The following is a 21431-nucleotide window of genomic DNA, read 5'->3' on the forward strand; positions in this document are numbered from 1 at the left end:
TACAAGAAGAAAATTCTATACCTTGATACCAAGCGATTGTGCATGTGTGTGTGTGTGGGGGGGGGGATGACAGATGAGATTTTACCTCAAGGATGATACCAGCTCTCAAATACGTCATACTGTTATTACAAGAAGAAAATTCTATACCTTGATACCAAGCGATTGTGCATGTGTGTGTGGGGGGGGGGTGACAGATGAGATTTTACCTCAAGGATGATACCAGCTCTCAAATACGTCATACTGTTATTACAAGAAGAAAATTCTATACCTTGATACCAAGCGATTGTGCATGTGTGTGTGTGTGGGGGGGGTGACAGATGAGATTTTACCTCAAGGATGATACCAGCTCTCAAATACATCATACTGTTATTACAAGAAGAAAATTCTATACCTTGATACCAAGCGATTGTGCATGTGTGTGGGGGGGGGGATGACAGATGAGATTTTACCCCAAGGATGATACCAGCTCTCAAATACGTCATACTGTCATTACAAGAAGAAAATTCTATACCTTGATACCAAGCAATTGTGCATGTGTGTGTGGGGGGGGGGGGGATGACAGATGAGATTCTACCTCAAGGATGATACCAGCTCTCAAATACTTCATACTGTTATTACAAGAAGAAAATTCTATACCTTGATACCAAGCGATTGTGCATGTGTGTGGGGGGGGGGGGGATGACAGATGAGATTTTACCTCAAGGATGATACCAGCTCTCAAATACGTCATACTGTTATTACAAGAAGAAAATTCTATACCTTGATACCAAGCGATTGTGCATGTGTGTGTGTGTGGGGGGGGATGACAGATGAGATTTTACCTCAAGGATGATACCAGCTCTCAAATACATCATACTGTTATTACAAGAAGAAAATTATATACCTTGATACCAAGCGATTGTGCATGTGTGTGGGGGGGGGGGGGATGACAGATGAGATTTTACCCCAAGGATGATACCAGCTCTCAAATACGTCATACTGTCATTACAAGAAGAAAATTCTATACCTTGATACCAAGCGATTGTGCATGTGTGTGTGTGGGGGGGGGGGGATGACAGATGAGATTCTACCTCAAGGATGATACCAGCTCTCAAATACGTCATACTGTTATTACAAGAAGAAAATTCTATACCTTGATACCAAGCGATTGTGCATGTGTGTGTGTGTGTGGGGGGGCAGGGTGTTACACAAAGGAACCACTTTATTGAAGTCTTTCATAGAAAAAATGTTAACACTCAAAGGGAATATATTCCAGCTTTGTGTCTATATGTGTCTCTGCTAACTTCAATTTCACACAGTTCAGTGAACTATAGAACAATAATGCACCTCATCGTCATCTAAAGACATCGATCATACACAGAAATATACTTTTAGGATACTGCAGATTTTCTGTTCTTTCTTTTTTAATAGTTACCTCCCACATCAGGTTTCATTAAAAAATATCTGTAAGAAGTACAATTTTAAGTCCATAAATTTGACACCTACATCAAGTTAACAAGCCCTGTTCAACTCAATGCCCCCAAGGGCTGCTTAAAGAAATAATTACTGGTTAAAAATACTCCCACATGGTCTCAGCATGGCACTTTAAATATCAGATATAATAGTGAAAGGAAATAATGCCCTGTTCTTCCAGTTCACAGCTTGACAATATTTAACATGGCAAAATCTATTAGCAACCATGTACTTCTTTTCTGACTGTCTGCATTTTTCCTGCTTTCAGCTTAGTCTGATGTGCAGACTTGAAACAGTGACATGCAAAACATTTGTGAGCTGCCAAACTAATGTTTCCTTTGAATGAAGCCAGGGGTTTTGATGCTGGACTTGGCCACTACCTGTTCAGGTCTGCCATACAATATCAATTTACTCATTCTAAAAATATGAATCATGACAGGCAAGGCTAGTTAGAAATGTATAACAGCATAAAAATTAAAACTACTTTCTAGCTATACTTGACAGATGATTAATGTTTAATAATCATGAGGTCTAGAAGATTGTTTGCAGTGCTGGGGCATCAGGGCAACAAATACATGGCTATAAAAAGTCAGTAATTAAAGTACACATGACTTGTCATGTTGGACTGAATTTCTGTGTGAATCACTGTAAACACTGTCAGATCTGCAAATTGAGGAAATAAATGAATAAATAAGATCATTTTCAACCTTCTTGCTATCTTAGGAATATGTATTGAGACTGACAGGTGGGGGTCTAACCAGAAATCAAGACATTTGAGCTGACTGATGATGCTTACACACCTACCTTGAGGTGAAGCTTTACTGATACGGAATATATATTTTGTGATTCTTAAACAACATAGCCTCAGTTTTCTTAACATTTGGGGTGAAGACTAAGAAATAAATTATCAGACTAATACTTTTCTTTAAGGCAGTAGACATGCCCTAATTACTTCAGAACACTCATTCGATACCTAGGTTACCATGTAATTAGTATACCACACAGCAGGGTGTCTGGCAGAGATGCATCAAAAGCATTTAGTAAAGTGGTCACTGTACAGTGTACACAATGCACCAGATAGTCTATCTTTAAAGCTATTTTGAATTAAACTAGGGTAGAGTACTAATCCCATTGGACCTATTTCAGTCTCATCCTGGGGTAACCACAATAGATGCATGATATTATATACAGAATGAATGACAGACTGCAATATATACTTGTACTACATACAGAGTGAATACCAGAATTGTCTTGAAGGTATAAAGGCAATAGATAAATGACAATATATAGTGACTGACAAGAAAACAGTATAAACGTGCATTATAAACAGAATGGAAATCCGAACCGACTTGCTGGAGGAATAGAAATGAAAGGTAGAGAGAGAACAAGGTATGTATAGGGAAGAAGGGTGGGAAGAGGTTAAGTTACAGCAACAGACCGACAGCTGTTGCATTTTCCTAGAGTCTCAAAATGTACTTTTAATTTGGATTGAATAATGGGGTAAGAGAAATGATCATTAAGAAAAGGGACACATTTCCATCCAAAATCAGAGAAAGCACAATCTTATTTATTTATTTTTTTGGTGGGGGGGGGGGGGTAGGGTGAACCTGAGCTGTTTAAGATTTCTAAAGTTATACGCTGGTGCAGTCTGAAGGCTAGTGTGGGGGGGCTCATTTTCATATGTTTAAACAGTTGAATAGTGAGTACAAAAGTCAGCACATTGTTTTACAGCTACCCAGTTAGCTTTTCCAACAGTTTGGCAGCAATGTTCATTTCTTGGGGAGAGAGTGATGAATCTGCATATGGCACAGAGATGGTTTGAATGGTGGATGCATTTCTTCTAGATGCTGCAGTAATTAAACATGAGACCATATTCCAGGTGAGCCAGTAAGATACCTTTACTTATGGCATTTGTACAGGGGCTAGATAGAAAATGGTAGAGCCTTCTAGCTCAGTATAGGAGAGAGATTTTTTTTTTTTGTTTGCATAGTTCTTGTGAAATTGGAAATGTAGGAAGGGGTTCAACCAAATCCCTAGACATTTGAATGAAGTGCCATTTTCAATAGTGGTACTTACATGATCAATGTTTTTAAAAGGTCTGGAGATTGATGCGAGTTTTAGCTTAGTGGGCAAAAAAGCATTTTTTTTGTTTTAGAGGAGTTGAGCTGTAACTGTTTATCACTGACACACTGAATAAGGGCATGAAAAACAACCTGACGTTCATATTTGATAGAAGAGAGAATGGTTGGAGCAGAGCAGAACAGAACCACATCATCGACATACAGGAAGAGAGCAGATGGACTGTAATGGAGATGAAGCTGAGGCCATAATATTCCCGTTCCAGGATTAGCCTCCTAAGGCAGTAAGGGTCTATATAATTATGCTGTTGAATCGTGAAAATAGCGAACGGCTACAATATCGAAAATGCCGTTCATCGAAATGTGTTTTGTGGGGTTGCAGTACAGTGGGGATTGAAATATTTGCTCTTTCTTCACTGTAGTGTGATCTTGGAGTTGGTATATATAATTAGCGGGGGGGGGGTGCAGTCCCCCACAAAACACATTTCGATGAACAGCGTTTACAATATTGTGGCCATTCGCTATTTTCACATTTCGACAGCGTGATATAGATGCGGCCGTCATCAGAGTCAATAACTTTAGTTCAGTCACCAAAAATGTCTCAGCTTTCCTTTACCTACATTTAGAGACACGTTAATGAAAGCTATTATTGTTTGCACATAATACAGATTTCTAAAGCCACACTTGTTGCCATGCTTGTTTTTACGAACAAGTCCACAGTTGCTGAGGTTTCAGTTTTATTGTAGAAACAATTGAATGTTGTCACTGGCAATTTGATTTTTGAAAAGTCTTAGTAATTCGGAATACATGCAAGTACATTTTTAAAAGTTTTTATTGGAACCTTACCAACTCCATTTTCAATTTTTAATTCTCAAGGTTTTAATCATCAAGGGATTGGCTCCTACTTATTCTAGTATTATTTCCTACACGTTTTTGCCGGGATATTGATGTGAGTTTTAGCTTAGTGGATAGCTGATCTCCAAAGAAGTGGACTCCCTCAGGAAGTATGTTCTAAATTGTTCATAATGATATGGGAAGATGTCATGCTAAAAGGCCATAAGCAAAGGTTGGTGTTTTACTGCAGTATTTATATATCCTTTCTGTGTCTCTCAGCAGGACTATATTTTGATGAGAACAATCATCAGGCATATTCATTTATTTATTCTACTCTTTTTTTCCCCTACCAATCTACAGCCCCTCCCTGGTCAATCAGTCTAGTTGTGCCCCCTCACCAGGGTGTAGGTTGATCCAGAGGGGCCATCAGTAATGGTTTAAGGATTTTTTTAAATATTTTCCCCTGACACTAAATGCATGCACAAAGCGAGGCATTTGGGAAGGATGTACAATGTGCTGCCCACAGAGAATGTCCTGTCTCTTCATCAAGGGAGGATTCCCCCCCAAAAAGCCCTGTAATCTACAATACTAACTGCTAATGTGATGTTTCTCAAATGGTGAAGCTAGGTTCCTGGGAGAGGCAGAAACAGAACTTCTTTCAAGTCCAAACAAGTTTAAACACATTGCACACAACTTTTTTTTTTCTAGTCATTGTTTTATATGGGGGGGGGGTCATACTAACTGCAGAAAGATACTTCTCAATTAAAATGTATATCTGATTTCAAATTGGTAGTTAAAGGCTGTAGTACGTCAACTAAAGGTTAGTTCAAGTATGCATGTGTTGATGCATGTCTACACATTTGCAATGCAGCATGTGCTTTTTTTATTTTTTTTTGCAGCACAAAGTAATTTTTTTATTTAGAGCAGGACCACTGACTTTTTCTCTGGTTTAAGGGGATGTCATGATGATGTGAAGTCTGAGAACAAACATGAGAATCTTCACATTCTTAGCTGAGGCACTGTCATGACTTGCATCCATTCCTGTGTACTAGGAAGCTAATTTAAAGATGACAGAATGGATTGGGAAAACCGCTTTTATATACTGTACCATCTGACGGTCCTATATAAACCACTTAGCTTCAGAAGGACATGCATATTTATATAAAAATAAACACCTCAATAAATACCCTCCATAGAAACACAAGAATACTCCAATTATAGTTCAGCCATGGCAATGCAACTTGTTCACACAAAGCAGCCTGTCACAGCAAAACTGCAATGTTCCTTAGAAACAATCTCATCCCAACTGAAAGAAAAGTTAACCAGTACAATAAAATGTAAAGGGTATGACATAAAAAGTGAAATAAAGACCCTCTATTAATTAAACAGGTACATGTTATCTGTAGTAAAGTAAGGCCATATTCCATGGAGTGTATCAACTTATCCTTCAATGTTTCTGTGTATCTTCTTGGCTTAAGACCTCACAGGAAATCATAACAAACCATTATCAAAGAAGACAGTGTCCAGAACACCTTGCCTCATTCATTTTTCCATCAAACTACTCTCAACAGATAATTTGTTCCATTTTCTACCAGCCTGTTTATAAAAATTTCCATCCTCTTATGTATTGGTCATATTAATATAAACCAGCAACTTATCACTTAACTTATCCTGGTTGGCAAATGTGATATTCAGAGTACCTCATGTTAGCCTCTCATACAGGGATCCATAAATTCAAAATAAAATGTCTTCTGAACAGATAGTCCTGCAGTGATAATAAAGTTAAGTTCCTCTGGTCTGTGAGTTTAAAAAAAACAATGAGAGATTTTATTTACAAAAAGATTTACAGTTAAAGAAGGTGTATCTGAAAACACTACCACTAAAACTAATTGCACATTTTATATGTAGATTTTTGCAACTTCTTAACATTCAAAGAAAAAACAGCTTTCCAACTCTTTCATTAAAAATAATCCCATATTTTCTTTGAGGACAAGCTATAGGACTTCTTAATTCTTACGAAGGTGCAGCTAACAAAAAAGGAGATTTTTCATGGAGGGCAGTCTATGTGAAAGGAGTTTTCTTCTGCATATCATTTGTGAATATTTCTCAGTCAAAACTGACTTCTGCAGCAGTGTTTCTGCCCCAGGCTCTTCTCTCTCTAATGACCTTTGCAGCTTTACCCATGTAAATAAACCACAGGAGAATAAAACAAGGCTATAAACCAGCTGTAGCATAAAATCAGCTCAGCAGCAAATAGTCCACAAATTCTGATAAAAAGATGGACAATTGTGGTAAAATCCAAGAGTAAATTGATTTATTGAGAAAACAGGCAAGCGCTTTCACCCAAAAAGGGCTTTATCAAGTCATATACAAAACAAACAAAAAAGGCACACTTTTTAAATGCCTGAAAGTCCACATCACAATGACATCAGTTCCTTTTGCAAATCTTAAAGGCATATAACAAAAAAAAATAAAGGATAAAGGTACATATCTTAAATCATCAAGGAATAAGCTCATAAACAAGGTATTTTATGTAAAATAATCATATTATACACTAAAAAATATATTCCTCATATAAAAAACAAACTCAATGGTAAAATCTAGAGATATGTACTAAAAAACTGTGCAAGTATATATAGATTTGAATGTATATATCATACACAGAAAGTATATATCGTGCATAACAAATGTGTGTTTATGTCTAACAATATCACATGTTCCAATGTTGTACTATGCACAACACTAGGATTTGATCTTCAACTTTCTATTCTTTAATAAAGGTTTAATGGGGATCTTATCATTCAGGCCAGGTTTACGGTCCGCCCTCAACCTGATAATCCAATCTAACTCACATGTCTCTGTATAATTTCTAATATCCCCTCCTCTAGGGCTCGGGGCATTGATCTGTAGTGCCTGAAACCTAACTATGTATATCTGATGTCTCCATCACATGCTTGGAGAGTGCATTATTGATGGTCCTAATGCATATGTTATAGACATGCTCTCTAATCCTCTCCATAAGATGTCTCTCAGTCTTACCAACACAAAACGCCATACATGATGTGCATTTCGCTAAATAAACTAAATGTTCTGACTGGCAATCAGCTTTTACCCTAGGCAAAAAACATTGATGTGCCACAGGATGTACAAATCGGGGTTCACTGTCTATATATTCACAGAAATTACATCTGTGGCATGGTTTCGTACCCCAACTGGAGGCCTCATCTGTATGGCTGATATAAGTTTTAGGATAACACAGTATTCTATGCAAATTCTTCTTATTCTTATAAGTAAACTTGGGCCTATCCCCTACTACCTCCTTTAAATCTTGGTCAACTGTGAGTACCCCCCAATTTTTAATAAAGATATCTCTAATATCACATATATCCTGTGTGAAACTTAATATAGGGTTGACTTTGAATCTACATGAACCTTCCTGTGAGGTAACACGAACTGCTGCTTCTCTCCCATCATCTGAAGTATTTGTACAACTTCTTCAGCTATCCGAGAAATAGGGTGCAGCAGTTGTAGTCCTAAGTGAATTGACACATTCAACACCTGCATGCACTTCTTCTGCTTTGTATGATCTATTCAATAATCTATCCGTTAAACTCAATAACTCCTCTTCAAACCCCTCATGAATGTGATTTAACCTTGAGGCACGCATGGCCTGTCCTCTGATGACATTCTGAAACACAAAGCTAGGATGCATGCTGTGTCTATGTAAAAGTGAATTCCTGTAACAGGACTTTCTACAGACTCCCGCATTTAGGGAACCATTACCCAACCTCTCAATATAAACATCTAAAAACGAAACCAGAGTTTCAGATTGCTCCATTGTGAACCTTAAATAGGGTGTCAAAGAATTAATCTGTTCAAAAAAACTTGACAGTTCAAAGACAGTATTAGAAATTATACAGACACATGTGAGTTAGAATGGATTATCAGGTTGAGGGAGGACCGTAAACCTGGCCTGAATGACAAGATCCCCATTAAACCTTTATTAAAGAATAGAAGGTTGAAGATCAAATCCTAGTGTTGTGCATAGTACAGCATTGGAACATGTGATATTGTTAAACACAAACACACATTTTTTATGTATGATATATACTTTCTATGTATGATATATACATTCAAATCTATATTTACTTGCACAGTTTTTTAACATATAGCTCTAGATTTTACCATTGAGTTTGTTTTTTACATGATGAATATATTTTTTAGTGTATAATATGATTATTTTACATAAAATACCTTGTTTATGAGCTTATTCCTTGATGATTTAAGATATGTACCTTTTTTTTTTGTTATATGCCTTTAAGATTTGCAAAAGGAAGTGATGTCATTGTGATGTGGACTTTCAGGCATTTAAAAAGTGTGCCTTTTTTGTTTGTTTTGTATATGGCTTGATATAGCCCTTTTTTGGTGAAAGCGCTTGCCTATTTTTTCAATAAATCGATTTACTCTTGGATTTTATCACAATTGTCCATCTTTTTGTCAGAATTTGTGGACTACTTGCTGCTGAGCTGATTTTATGCTACAACTGGTTTACAGCCTTGTTTTACTCTACTGTGGTTTATATACTTGGATTATTTTGTTGTTCTGCACGGAGAGTATTTACTTCCTGGTAACTTTGTTTTTGCTTTTATAGCTTTACCCATGTGTTTAAACCTGTCCAGGACAGAGTCACTGAGAGCTCTGGCTATTACTGATAGGGATATAGCAGGACAGCAAGCCCAGAAGCCAGCACTTCCACATGCAGAAAGTTAAAAAGATCAGTGAGTAAGTTGTTCAATATGCTGACCAATAAAAGTCCCTGCTTTTCTAATTCAAAACACTGCAGCACCGTACCAGTTGCAGCAACAGAAAGAAAACATTCTCCTCTAAAATCAAGCACTTCAAAAGAAAATAAATACTTCTTAGTGGTAAGTTTGTGTGGGCATTCTAACAATCTGAAAAAAAAGGAAGCATAAAATGCCATGAACAAGCAAAAGCAACTAAGGTTTAGGAATGTGCTTTATAATAAACTGTTTTTAAAAATTAATATTCTTTTCCAAAAGCTTCCTAACTTTTTCTTGGATTGGAAGATAAAAAGTGACTTTCTCTTACCAATAAATCCTAGCTGAGAAAATTCAAGGATCATCCACTCATCTGATGTCTGTTGCAAGGCAAAGTTCTTCATTGTGCTTAGGTAATTGGGCCTTGCCACAATATCATCTTCAAGCTAGAGGACAAAAATTGAATATAACTTAAGAGCTGATCTGTAGTTTTATTTTCAGGCTTAATAAAACTGAGGTTTTATTCAATGTGTGTCTGTACCAAATCAATTAATGTGCAGTATGCTATAGACTAACTTAATATTATAAGTCCAGTAAGTTATACAGACAACCCAGCAACACGAGGAAACTTTAGCTGAGTAAACTTTCCCAAATGGGGTTAACTAAAGAAAACCACAGCAAAAACAAAGAATACCACTGCTGTAAACTGTGCTTCTGTAAAATCCAACACAAACAAAAGAAAAAGAGAGCACAGTGACATTCAACCTTTTATTAAAATGATAAACAGCACTGTAATCATATCATCATAGCAACTACAGTTGTAATATGGGTATGAGCCCTTCTTGCTGGTTAATTATACTAACATTATTTCCATTCAATTTAAAATCTTCAAAACATAACTTTTGTCTCAATTTTTTTTTCATTTCTGTATGCAAAACGTTTTTTCAGTAATAATTTTTTTCAGTTCTGGCATAGATAACAAAATGTTCTAGTTTATTTGCACAACTTGCTCAATCTCATTTGTTTTAGTATTATATGATGTGACATACCTAGTTTTATATTCCTCAGTTGTTGTTGTTGTGTCTTTCGTCTTTTCCCGGTTAGGGGTCGCCACAGCAGAACTCCAGTCCGCTAATGATTGGCAGTAGATTTTTACGTGCCGAGTTGCCAGCCACAGTGAAGACGCTTTAGCTGAGAATCAAACAGGACAACGTCTTACTGTGAGGCGATAACGCTACCGCAGCACCACCATATTCCTTAGTTGTATGATTGTTTATTGTAGAGGTAGCTTCACTGAAATAAGGTGCCATAGCATCAGACTTTCTTTCCTTTACTTCTCTGATCATGGAATCAATGACATCTCTATCATACCCGTCTCAATAAACTCTTGTTTCATATGCTTCATCTGTTCATTACACATATGCTCCTTAGTGTTCAGCCTACTCACATGACATAGCTGACTCTTAACTATGCCTTTAAATGTATGGGGGGCATGCATACTGCGCCTATGCGTGTATCTATTTGCATGTACCAGTTTTCTATATACACTAGTACTTAGTTCACCATTTACCAAGGATATATCAATATCTAGAAATGCTATGCTAATATCAGAGATACATAATTTAAAGCGTAGAAAATCGGTGGTTCCTTCTAAAGATAACACAAATTTCTGGAACTCATCTGTTGTTCCTTTCCACAAAGGAAAGCAGTCATCTACGAACCTCTTATAAAACAGTAATTTAGTTACAAAAACAAGCCTCTGTATAAATATATTTACTTTCCCATTTGACTGCTTTCTTTTTTGGGCATCCCTTTAAGAAAAGCAGTAGAGGTAACAATAGCTCTGGTAGAATGTGCCATCACAGCATAAGGGGATTTCTTACTATGATGGCTGTAACAGAAAGAAATACAGTGGGAGATCCATTTTGAGATGGTTTGCTTAGAAATTGGTTTCCCCTCAGAGCTATTGGGCAAAGGCCACAAACAGTTGGTCTGATTTTCTGATGGTCTTGTTTCTAAGTAGTAATGGAGCTGCCTGCGTACATTCAAGGAATGCAGTATCCTTTCCCCCTTGTTTTGGGGGTTGGCGGAGAAAGTAGGCAAATGTATGGCTTGATTTAAAGAGGTCTCTGTTACTACTTTGGGCATAAAGGAGGGGTTAATCCTGAGTGATGGGTGGAAGATAAGGAATGGTTCCAGAGACATGACGGCCTGAAGCTCAGAAACCCTTCTAGCAGAGGTGATAGCTAACAAGAGGGCCGTCTTCAATGTCAAAAATTTCAACTCAGAGGAAGCAACTGGTTTGAATGGTGGAAGGGTAAGATTTTCCAACACAAAATTGAGGTCCCAGTGTCAGACAGGAGGCTTTCTGGCTGTCCTGATGTGAACTACCCCTCTAAGAAATTGTTTCACGAGGGAGTGAGAAAAGACGGTAGGCTGAGAGCAGGTATGTAGGCTGAGATAGCTAAAGCATGAATTCTTATGGAGGAGTAAGAGTTCTTTGTCAAAATGGAAGCCAAACAGGCCAGAATGACCCAAATCTCAGCTAGATGAGGATTTTGTGCTTTTTGCCCACAATAAAGGGAGAATCTTTTCCATTTGGTGGAATAAGACTGACTTGTGCAAGGTCTTCTGGCCTATTTTAGAATATCCTGGACATGCTTGTTGAGAAAAGGGTATCCTCTATGCTGACACCTAGATGGTCTACAGGTTCAGGTGTACAATATTGCCATTGTCCTGTGTCAACAGGTCCATTCCCTGTGGCAGCTGCCACGGTTCAGTGCTGATTAGGCAGAGTAGCAGAGGGTACCCTTCTTGTCTGGGACAATCTGGGGCTGTTAGTATTACTCTTGGCCCATCTTATCTTTAGCAACACCCTAGGGAGCAGAGGTAGTGGAGGGAAGGCAGAGAGAAAGAGGTCTGTCCAAGTGAAAGAGAAGGCATCTGTCTTCCAGGCTGCCTTCATTTTGCCTCTGGAGCAAAATTTTTTCAAATGAGATTTTCTTTGGTTGCAAAAGTCTATCAGTGGCACACCCCAATTTTTGGCTATACTGAGCAATACTTTCTGATGCAGTTGCCACACATGGGCCTACAACAGGCTTTTGCTGAGGTGATCTACTAGCTGGTTGTGCACACCTGGTGGGTGCTGTGCCATGAGGTGTAACCCTAGGGAGTGTGCCATTTCCCAAACATCCATTGCTAGGTGCAAAGCAGGTAAGAATGGATCCTACTTGTTTATGTACCAAATAACTGCAGTATTGCCCGTCTTCACCATTAGCACCCCTGGCTTCCATTTCTCTGGGAAGCCTATCAGACTATTTTTGACTGCCATAAACTCTTTTAGATTTATATGTTTGAGTCTGAACTTGAAGTCTCACTTTCTTAGAGTCTGGAGGCAGTTGCAGTGGGCTCCCCAGGCTACTTCTGACGCAACTGTTGTCAGAGTTTGCCCCTGAGGGATGAATCTGGAGGGGAGACCCAGGTTGAGGGAGCATGCCTGGGATCCCCTTTGTATCTTGGCTGTGAATGCTGGCACCTCACATTCTTGAGGTATCACTGTAATTTCTTCATGTGCAGTCTGGCCAGGGGAATCATGAGGATGCAAGAGGTCATGTAGCCAAAGGCCCTGAGGTACTCCCTTGCTGAGTAGTAGTCCCCGACCATAATATTTCTGAAGTACAAGGTCAGGAAAGAGACCTTGTCCGGGGGTAAGAAGCCCTTCTGGAGGGCTGAATTCACTAGAGTCCCCAGGAACACAATCCTGGTTGAGGGGTCTGTTTGTGATTTCTGGGCATTGAGGTAAACCCCAAGAAGGTTAAAAGGTTCTGGGTGAACAACAAGTCTGATAAGAGTTTTTTTAGGTTTGTTGCCTGGATCCGGCAGTCATCCAAATAAGGGTAAATTTAGACCTCTTTTGTTCTGCAGATGGCTATCAGTAGGGCTAGGCATTTTGTGAAGACAGTGGAAGCAGCCAACAAGCCAAAGGGCACAGCACAAAACTGATGGTGCCTGGTATCTGCTCTGAAGTTTAAGAAGGTTCTGCGCAATTCCTTTATGGGAATATGCAGGTATGCATATTTTTGGTCCAGTGTAACCACAAAAGCATTTGGAGAGCTGATGAGCAGAAGTTTTTGAATGGTTAACATCCTGCAGAAACTGGTTGAGTCTTGACAGCTCCAGTATTGGCTGCCAAGTGCCTTCTTTTCTGGGTATCAGGAAGAGTCTGAAATGAAATCCTTTTCCTTTTAAGTGTTCTGGTACCAGTTCCACTGAGCCCTGAGTGGATAGCAACTCTCACTGGGTCAGTGTCTCCTATTTTTGGTTTGGTGGAATGTCTGGGAAGCCTGAGGGTTTCAAGGGTTGCTTGAATTTGAGTTTATAATCCTGTGATACAATGTTCAACACCCACTGGTCTGTAGTAATGAGAGCCCAATTTTTGTTCAATAGTGACAGTCTCTCCCCAGTTGGGGAGCAGAAGGGGGGGGGGGTAGAGAGTACTACAGACAAGTAATTGTTGCTCCTTGCCAGGGGCCTGTGGTCTTGAAGCCCCTGGCCTAATTAGTTCCAAATGCCATTTCCTGGGCCTTTGCTTCTTTCCCATGGCTTTCTTTGCCTAGCTTTAGACATGGAAGGAAAGGACCAATGCTTAGTAGGTAGTTTCTGCTGAAACGTGGAGGTTGGACTTGAAAAAAGTCCTTAATAGTCTGCATGGACTTGGCCTTAGCTTCCATTTTTGAGTACAGCCTCAGCCTTGGGGGATAAGAAAAAGTCTTTGTCCAAAGGGGCAACCAGGAGATTTATTTGACATGCTCTGGAAGGGATTGCCCTCTCGGCCAAGTGTATCTTATGATGACAAAACCTGTAGCAGCAGCCCTACTAGAAGCTTCCATAGCATCATAGCCACAGTGCAGGGAGTGTTTTACTACTAGAGAACAGGAATCACAAAGGTTCAATAATTCTTTAGAGAGACTTTTTCTCTCTGAGCTCATTAGTTTCTGCTTCATCTGATCCAGAACAGTTTCTTGGTATTTAACTATGTGAAACTGGCAATTCAAGGCCCTCATTGCAATGGTATCAGATGTGTAAACCTTTTTGCCAAATCTGTCTAAGGTCCTACTTTCTTTATTTGTGGGCATGGGGTTTTTGGAAGCGCTAACTTTTGCTCCCTTAGTGCCAGGGTCACAACCTCGGGGTTCACAATAGGGTTCTTGAAAAGATGTTTGTGTGAATCCAGATCCCTATAACACCTGTCAAGCTTTCTAGGGGCAGAACACAGGGAGTCTGGTTTTAAACAGGAGTTCTGAAAAACATCATCCACCACCCCTAAAACAGGAGGTATGGTGAGAAGTTTGTGATTAGGGAGGTTAAGAAATTCCCTAATTCTTTTCTTTGACTGAGGGTAGTCTTTGAGTTTCCCATTGGAAATGTTCCCTCACGGAGTGCAGGGTTTCCCAAAAGGAAATATCCTCAGGAGGGGAGGCTGATGCCTCCTCAGAGTCTGAATCCCCAAGGAAGGCAATGGAAACACCTTTTTCAAAGGTAAAGTCCTTCTGGTCAAAATCACATTCTGACTCAAAGGGAACAGAAAGGTCTTCTGTAGGGGGTCCCTTTTTCTTTTACCTGGGGAAGACTCAGTGGAGGCTGTCTGGATCTAACCAGAGAGATTAGGTCTTCAGACAATCTCACAAGATCCTTTTGGTAAGCTGAATGGGAGCCAGTAGGCGAGGTTGGGAGGGAGCTGCTTTTTTATGAGTGACCTTAGGTTTAGGCCTGATGCTGACATTCGATGCAGAATGGGCTCCCGGCTCCCATGGAGCAAAAGTTGCTGTGATGTCCTGATGACATGAAGGCTGTCATCAGTCTTAGCATGGTTGTTGGAGACCGGGACCTGCAAAGCAGTCCCAGACCCAACCAACAAATTGAGTCCTACAGCTTGAAAAGATGGGAGCAGGAAGCATATCAGACTCCGAATGAGTCTCAATAGAGGGCTGTGCCACCACCTCAGGCAAAGATGGGGGCTGCAAAAATGCCTCACCTTCTTCAGCAGTAAGCCTAGAAGGATTGGTGGATGGCAAGTAGGCATTGCCCGATGTCCTAAGCCTGGGTAATCTTTCCTTATTCCTTTTTCACTTAGGGATATCTACTTCAGAAAGACTAGTGGATGGCATAGGATGTGAATGGTCTGACAACTTAAGGTATCAAGGTAGAATCTCGGCCCTACACTTAATGGTCCTCCTATTAAATCAGGCGCAAAAATGACAGTTGGGAACATCATGATCTGGACCCAAGCAAGTAGCACAAAGGAGTGGAAGTCCCTGTGCAGAATCTTTTAGCTACAGCGGGAACAATTCATTTTCTCTGACAGTCAAACGATACACAAAAGGTTCCCCAATTGGGTACTTAGCTTTTCAGAGTCTTGTTTCTCTGGTTTGGATCAAATGATGCACCAACTGGCACTCTGCTTTTGGGTCCGATGGCAAGAAAGAACTAAGGCTAACTCCCCTCATACCCAATGTAGTGATTTCACATAGGGCATTTTCCAGCTCCTGGAGGAAGGAGATTTTATTCTGGTAGTCGGGCCAGACAAGGGCTTCCACAGTGGGAAATCCCACAATTTAGGAGTGCAACAGTGAAAACACGAAGAAAATCAAGGTAAAATTTAAGATAAAAAATCATGGGGCTATACCTAAATGACAGCAGTTAAGAGGTGTGGTTAATTAAGTGTTTTCCAAAAACTACAAAATTGACTTTACATGAGAAGCGCAGTGTATAAGAAATGTACTAGTTTCTTACGTATCTAATGATATTACCGAGCTTTCTTGATTAGGGAACAACAATGGGAGTTGGTGACAGTGAAACACTGACTTGGAAGGGCCCTGTGATCTCACACATTTTCATTCCTATTCTGGAAGAGGCAAGGGAAATGGAATAGCAGTAATATGAGTTGCTCAGAAATCAGCAACTTGCCTCCAACCTATAAAATCATGTTATATATATTGCTTAACGTCCAGACTCACCTACATGCCTGAGAAAGAATAGCACTCTAGGCCTCAACTGATGAAAAGAGCTGTACCATAAGACTTGTAGTTTCAAAATCATTCTTGCTGAAGCTACTGTTACCATACATCAAGTTGTCCAGGAAGGTAACTTCAAGCCCGTGTTGGAGGAGGGGATGATGGAAAGCCTATGTTTCCAACAAAACTGTTGCTCTCCCCTGCCAAATGAAACTACAATCAGAAGGAAAAATGGATAAAACATCACCTCAAAACAGTAAGAAAACAGAAGAGAAATGATACAATTACTTCAGGAATCAAAAAAAAAAATCTATTCCTTGAAAAACTAGGGAAAATTTAGAAAAACGCCATTCTGAGTTTTACTTGAATAAAGAGTTGTTTCAACTTCTGAGGAAGGTATTTGGATGGGAACTTTGAAGATGAGCTATCAGGGCTCATTAGTATCTTGCTATCAGGATGAAGTGAACAAACCTACTAAGCACACTAGTTGAAAGGTATGCACATGTGGTGAGGAAAATCTTGCTCACCTTTCTTTTCAAGACGGATAGGTCTGATACTGTTGCAGCTTTGTATGTCACTTCTGTGCACGCATTTCAAAGGAGGGAGAGACTTGCTTGTCATGACATATGGTCAAATTTGGTTTTTGAAAATCTTAGCAAAAAATGTTAATTGTTGACTCTAGGCATTATTGTTTTTAAGGCACTGAGTATGAGGTACAGTAATGCACAAAATGATCTACATTGTTGGACTTTTTTTTAATGATATTACATTTCTGTATTGTTTGCTTTATTCACAGGTTTACAAGTATTTAGTAGCAGTAATAAAATAATATACTTAATGATTAAAGCATAACTTTTCATGGTTTAAAAAATGCTGCTCACCATAAAAAATATGGGAGCCCCATATTATGTTTTCACTAGCTTAGGTCCTTATGCAGAGGCTAGGCAAAGCTTCATATCACCCAGGTGTTTTGTGCCACTGTGTGACTACTGAAGCCAGAGCCATAGCTGGCTCACTCACCTAATGCCTGGTGATGGTCCCATGAAATTGGGCCCTACCCACTGAGCTCTAAGTGAAAAAGAAACAAAGACTGTAGTTTACTCTGAGAATATCTATCTATATTACTGCAGCCAATGCTTCTAGAGAAGAGCAAAAAATGCACAAGGACTTTGCCTTACTGTAGAAAACCAAATGACTTTCTACAGTACAGCCAAAAGAACTTTCGCATAGAACTTGTTAAAGTAATCGGACTGCTTGCTTTACTAATAACCAGAAAAAGATCATTGGTCATAACCATTGGAGAAATGGATATGGATGGAGTCTTTCACTAAAGAAGCATTTGCAGCCAGAGTTTCAAAGATCATCAGATAATCCTATACTGTCAGCCTTTAAAATGAAAACATTCATAGGTGTTTACCAGGCTAATGACTGCAAGGGCCTTTTTAAGCCTAGCCATGCATCCCAAATCTCTGACAAGTGCTGGTACCCTTGATAAGTGTAAGCAGGGGCTTGGGAGATAAAACATTTACAAGCAGGGTCCTGGAAGATGAACCATTTACAGGTTTGTCTGTGTCCATTAGAGACCCAGGTACCAAGCCGGGGATGAATTTCCTGTTCCCTACACAACTGTTCAACTTACACTTGAATTGGGTTAGGCAGGAACACTGCTTCACATGGATAGGGAGCCTATTCTAGAGACACTTCTGTGTTGGCTTGGTGGTTAACTACTGTGACTATGCTGTACACAGTCCTGAGTTCGAGACCTGCATGGTACACCTCTCAACCTCTTGTTAAGGCTAGGCTTGTATAGGCCCTATGGCCGATAGCCTAGTACCAACCTATGAACCTATATTCACCCCGGGGATCATGTCAGTCGCCCTGCTAGACAGGGGTCCAGGGAAGTAAATATTGTGGGAAGAAATATCCAGGGAATTGTTATGACAAGGCTTGTATAGGCCCTAGGGCCGATAGCCTAGTACCAACCTATGAACAAGGCAGTCTCTGGGATACATACCGCCATCTCCAGCAGGTCCTATTTAAATCACAGGCAAGGTTTAACTCATTCCCTCCAGTACAGCTCTTTTGAATGTGCACCTTTAACTCCCACTTTGTGTGACTTCACCCTTTAAAAAATGAAGTTATCACCTTACAGTTCTAACAAATACTCATTGAAAGAGGCCAAATATCAATACAATTGTGTTTGTCATCATGTATGCTTCAAGATAAAATATTCTGATACCTTGTATGTAGCATGGTTTTGGAATTATTAATGCAAATATCAACAAGCAATATTTGACACCTAGAGGCATAGTGGGAGGTAAATGCAGAAACACCTGGAGGCACACTCGACTGTAATGAGTTAAGTCTTTAGAGAATGGGTAAGTCTGGTGCTGATTGTTTTGCAGATATGGAGGAGGTCCATCAGAGTGGATCTGACAATCTTCTCTCAACTCATCACTCACTAGACCCTTTATAGAGTACAACGCCCCTTTTGGTATGTACCTCAAGACATCTACAACAACTGGAGAGGCCACAGAAATACCTCACAAAGAGGATTACCGGCCTCAAACAGATGCCCTATGTAGACCGTCTCAAAAAACTCCAGCTTTACTCTGTCGCATATCGCCTACTCAGAGGCGATCTCTGCCTAACATACAAAGCTATGTCAAACCCAGAGCTGTTGGACATGCTCCATGTAAAGAAATCCCAATCCCTCTGAGCTACACGCTCTAGGGACCGAAAACTTGTCACCACAATAAACAGAACTTGCTGGAGGGATAGAGTCCTGTCCCAGAGACTTCCCATACTCTAGAACAAACTACTTATCTATATCAAACAAAGCTCATTAGCACTCTTCAAGAAAAATCTTGATGATTGGATGGGAGATAGGAAATTCACCCCTGGGATCACTTCTCTGACTCTGCTTGACTGGGGCACAGGAAAATAATTTTCTTGGGTGGCAAAAGCCAGGGTACCGTTTGGCTAGGGTTATATAGGCCTTAGGGCCAATAGCCTAGTACCTACCTATTAACCTATGAACAGCTGGATGGAGACAGAATACAGAAAAAGGGACTTGAGATGGTCTTCATAGGACATTTCACTCATGCCCTGCATTCTTTTAGTGAGGAAACTCTGTGAACATTCCATTTGTTGGACATGGTTAGGTACAATAGACAGGTCCACAATCCAGACTACAGATGATGATACAAGAATCTCAGTTCAGCTTTCTCTGCAAATTAGAGGTTTCTTTAAAGCCAAACCGCTATCACAAACAAAAAGGAATGAGCAGCATTCCTAGTTTAGTCCTCTTATGAGTTTTAAAAGTTTGCAACTTTATTGCATAGGACAAAAGCGTTCAACTGCTAATATTTAATAAACATTTCCTGGATGACGATTAGAGGTTTTTTTTGTTGCTTTACTTCTTGGATGAGCTATTGGTCTTGGTTTCTACAACAGCCAATTCACATGCCCCTCCCCCCTAGCTCATCAAAAGAAGAGCAAAAAAAAAAAAAAAAGGTCTTCTACAATTACTGAAGAAAGCAGACTGGTATTTTTACAAATCAGCTTCCTACAGATACAAACTCCCTTCAACTAAACTGAAAAGCAAGAAAAAAATTTGCTTTGTTTACAAATGTAGCAAGCCAATACTGAGTAGCTACACAAAGCCTTTCTGTACTGGCATTTTAGTACAAAAAAAAAAAGAAATGGATGCAGGACTTGTAGCTCGGGATTTCGCCACCTAACACTTGGCACCCAACGCAGCTGCCCTTTTCCCCACATCCTTATGCTGTCTGTAGCCTGCATGTTGTTTCTTTAGGTGTTTGCATTATTTGCTTCACACACATGTAGAAAATGTGCTTCAGTGCAACTGGCAACTAATGGCTGGTTAAGTTTCCAATTTTTGTACTCTACAAATGCCTCAGAATGATTTGGTGAATAACAATTATTGGACTGTGTGCATCATGTGTTGCATTTAAGTTTGGTACACAACTGCTCGACTGTGTTTGTATCATGTGCTGCATTTATGTTTGGTTCACATTGCAGTGCAGGCAGTACACTCACCCCATGGCATTTCTGCAAGGAATTTTCTTAAATGCACATCACTGTTTATCTTTTTTACAATAGGTATTTTATTTTTCATGAGCACTGTGGTTAAATAATACTCATAAATGGTGTCCAGACTGAACTTCCAAGATGGCTGCACACTGAGTAACAGCTTAATTTCAGCTCTTCCAGTGTGAAAACAGAAACTCAGAAGAGATCCAGTAAACTCGTATTCTGGGGTACATTTCTGTAACTGGCTGGCAAGTGCACTGCCTGGATGCCAGCAAAAAAAAAAAAAATTCAGAGAACCTGAAAGAAAATCAATCACAAAAGGTGAGGAAAAATACTGACTGGGAAGAATTCTACAGCTGTTCAGCAAAAAACAGTGCTAGCTCCAGCTTTGTTGCAAGACATGACTTTAAGTCAAATGTATTCAGAGCTGATTAAAATAAATGAAACACTGAAGGACTACATCAACCCAAACAACAAAAGGCTCAAAACAAATACAGAAAGCTTTAAGATGATATTCAGATGATTTAAAAAGATATTAAGATGAGGTGATAAAACTGCAAAAATCAAAGGTTGAAATGAAGAAAAGGCTGGCTGAATATGAGACTGGTCAAGAAGAGATGTTTCAAAAAAAATAACATAATTAGAGGACAGAACATGTGGGGAAAAACCTGAGATTTTCTGCTATACCACAGAAGCTGAAATGAAAGACTGTATTAATTTTATGAAAGCACAAATAAGCAACTGGACGGGTACTCCACAGCAGGAGTGTATGCTCCAAACCTGGCCATGGAAAATCAACCTAGACCTGTAATAGCAAAGATGCAATCCTACCAGCAGGAGTTGATTCTGACAAAACTGTGGCAGAAGGCCAAAGTACTAAAAGTGGATGACAGTAGAGTGCTTGTGGAAAATAATTACTCACTGTACACCAGGCTGAAGAGGAGTAAGTTTATTCCACTAATAAGGAAATTTCCAGAAGCAGGTGTGAGATGCTAAGGAGGAAATACAAAAGTTTGTCCGACAAAATGTGAGTTATGAAACAGAAGGAGATTCTGCTTCTTGTTCTTCTAGTTATAAAGATCACAGAGAGACTGTGCCCGTGAACCTTTTCCAATGTTTCAACTGAAAATGCACGAGACACAGAAAAAAAAGCACAAAAGTTGATTAGAAGAACCGGGAGTACACTGGAAATGAAGCAGAGACTGGATTTGAAAGATGGA

At 39.6% G+C, this 21431-nt stretch overlaps 1 protein-coding gene across 4 annotated transcripts in view; it reads right to left on the minus strand.

The window, feature by feature from the left end:
- MGAT4B (alpha-1,3-mannosyl-glycoprotein 4-beta-N-acetylglucosaminyltransferase B) overlaps positions 1 to 21431 on the minus strand; it is a 1742611-nt gene that overhangs the window by 283280 nt on the left and 1437900 nt on the right. For all 4 annotated transcript variants that reach the window (XM_044069458.1, XM_044069462.1, XM_044069459.1 and 1 more), the window contains exon 8: positions 9474 to 9588. In XM_044069458.1, coding sequence (XP_043925393.1) covers positions 9474 to 9588 — 115 coding nt within the window. The remainder of the gene's footprint in view (positions 1 to 9473; positions 9589 to 21431) is intronic.

The sequence above is a fragment of the Protopterus annectens genome, chromosome 4.part0 (genome assembly GCF_019279795.1).
Source record: "Protopterus annectens isolate FY-2018-M chromosome 4.part0, PAN1.0, whole genome shotgun sequence".
Taxonomy (NCBI): Eukaryota; Metazoa; Chordata; order Ceratodontiformes; family Protopteridae; genus Protopterus; species Protopterus annectens.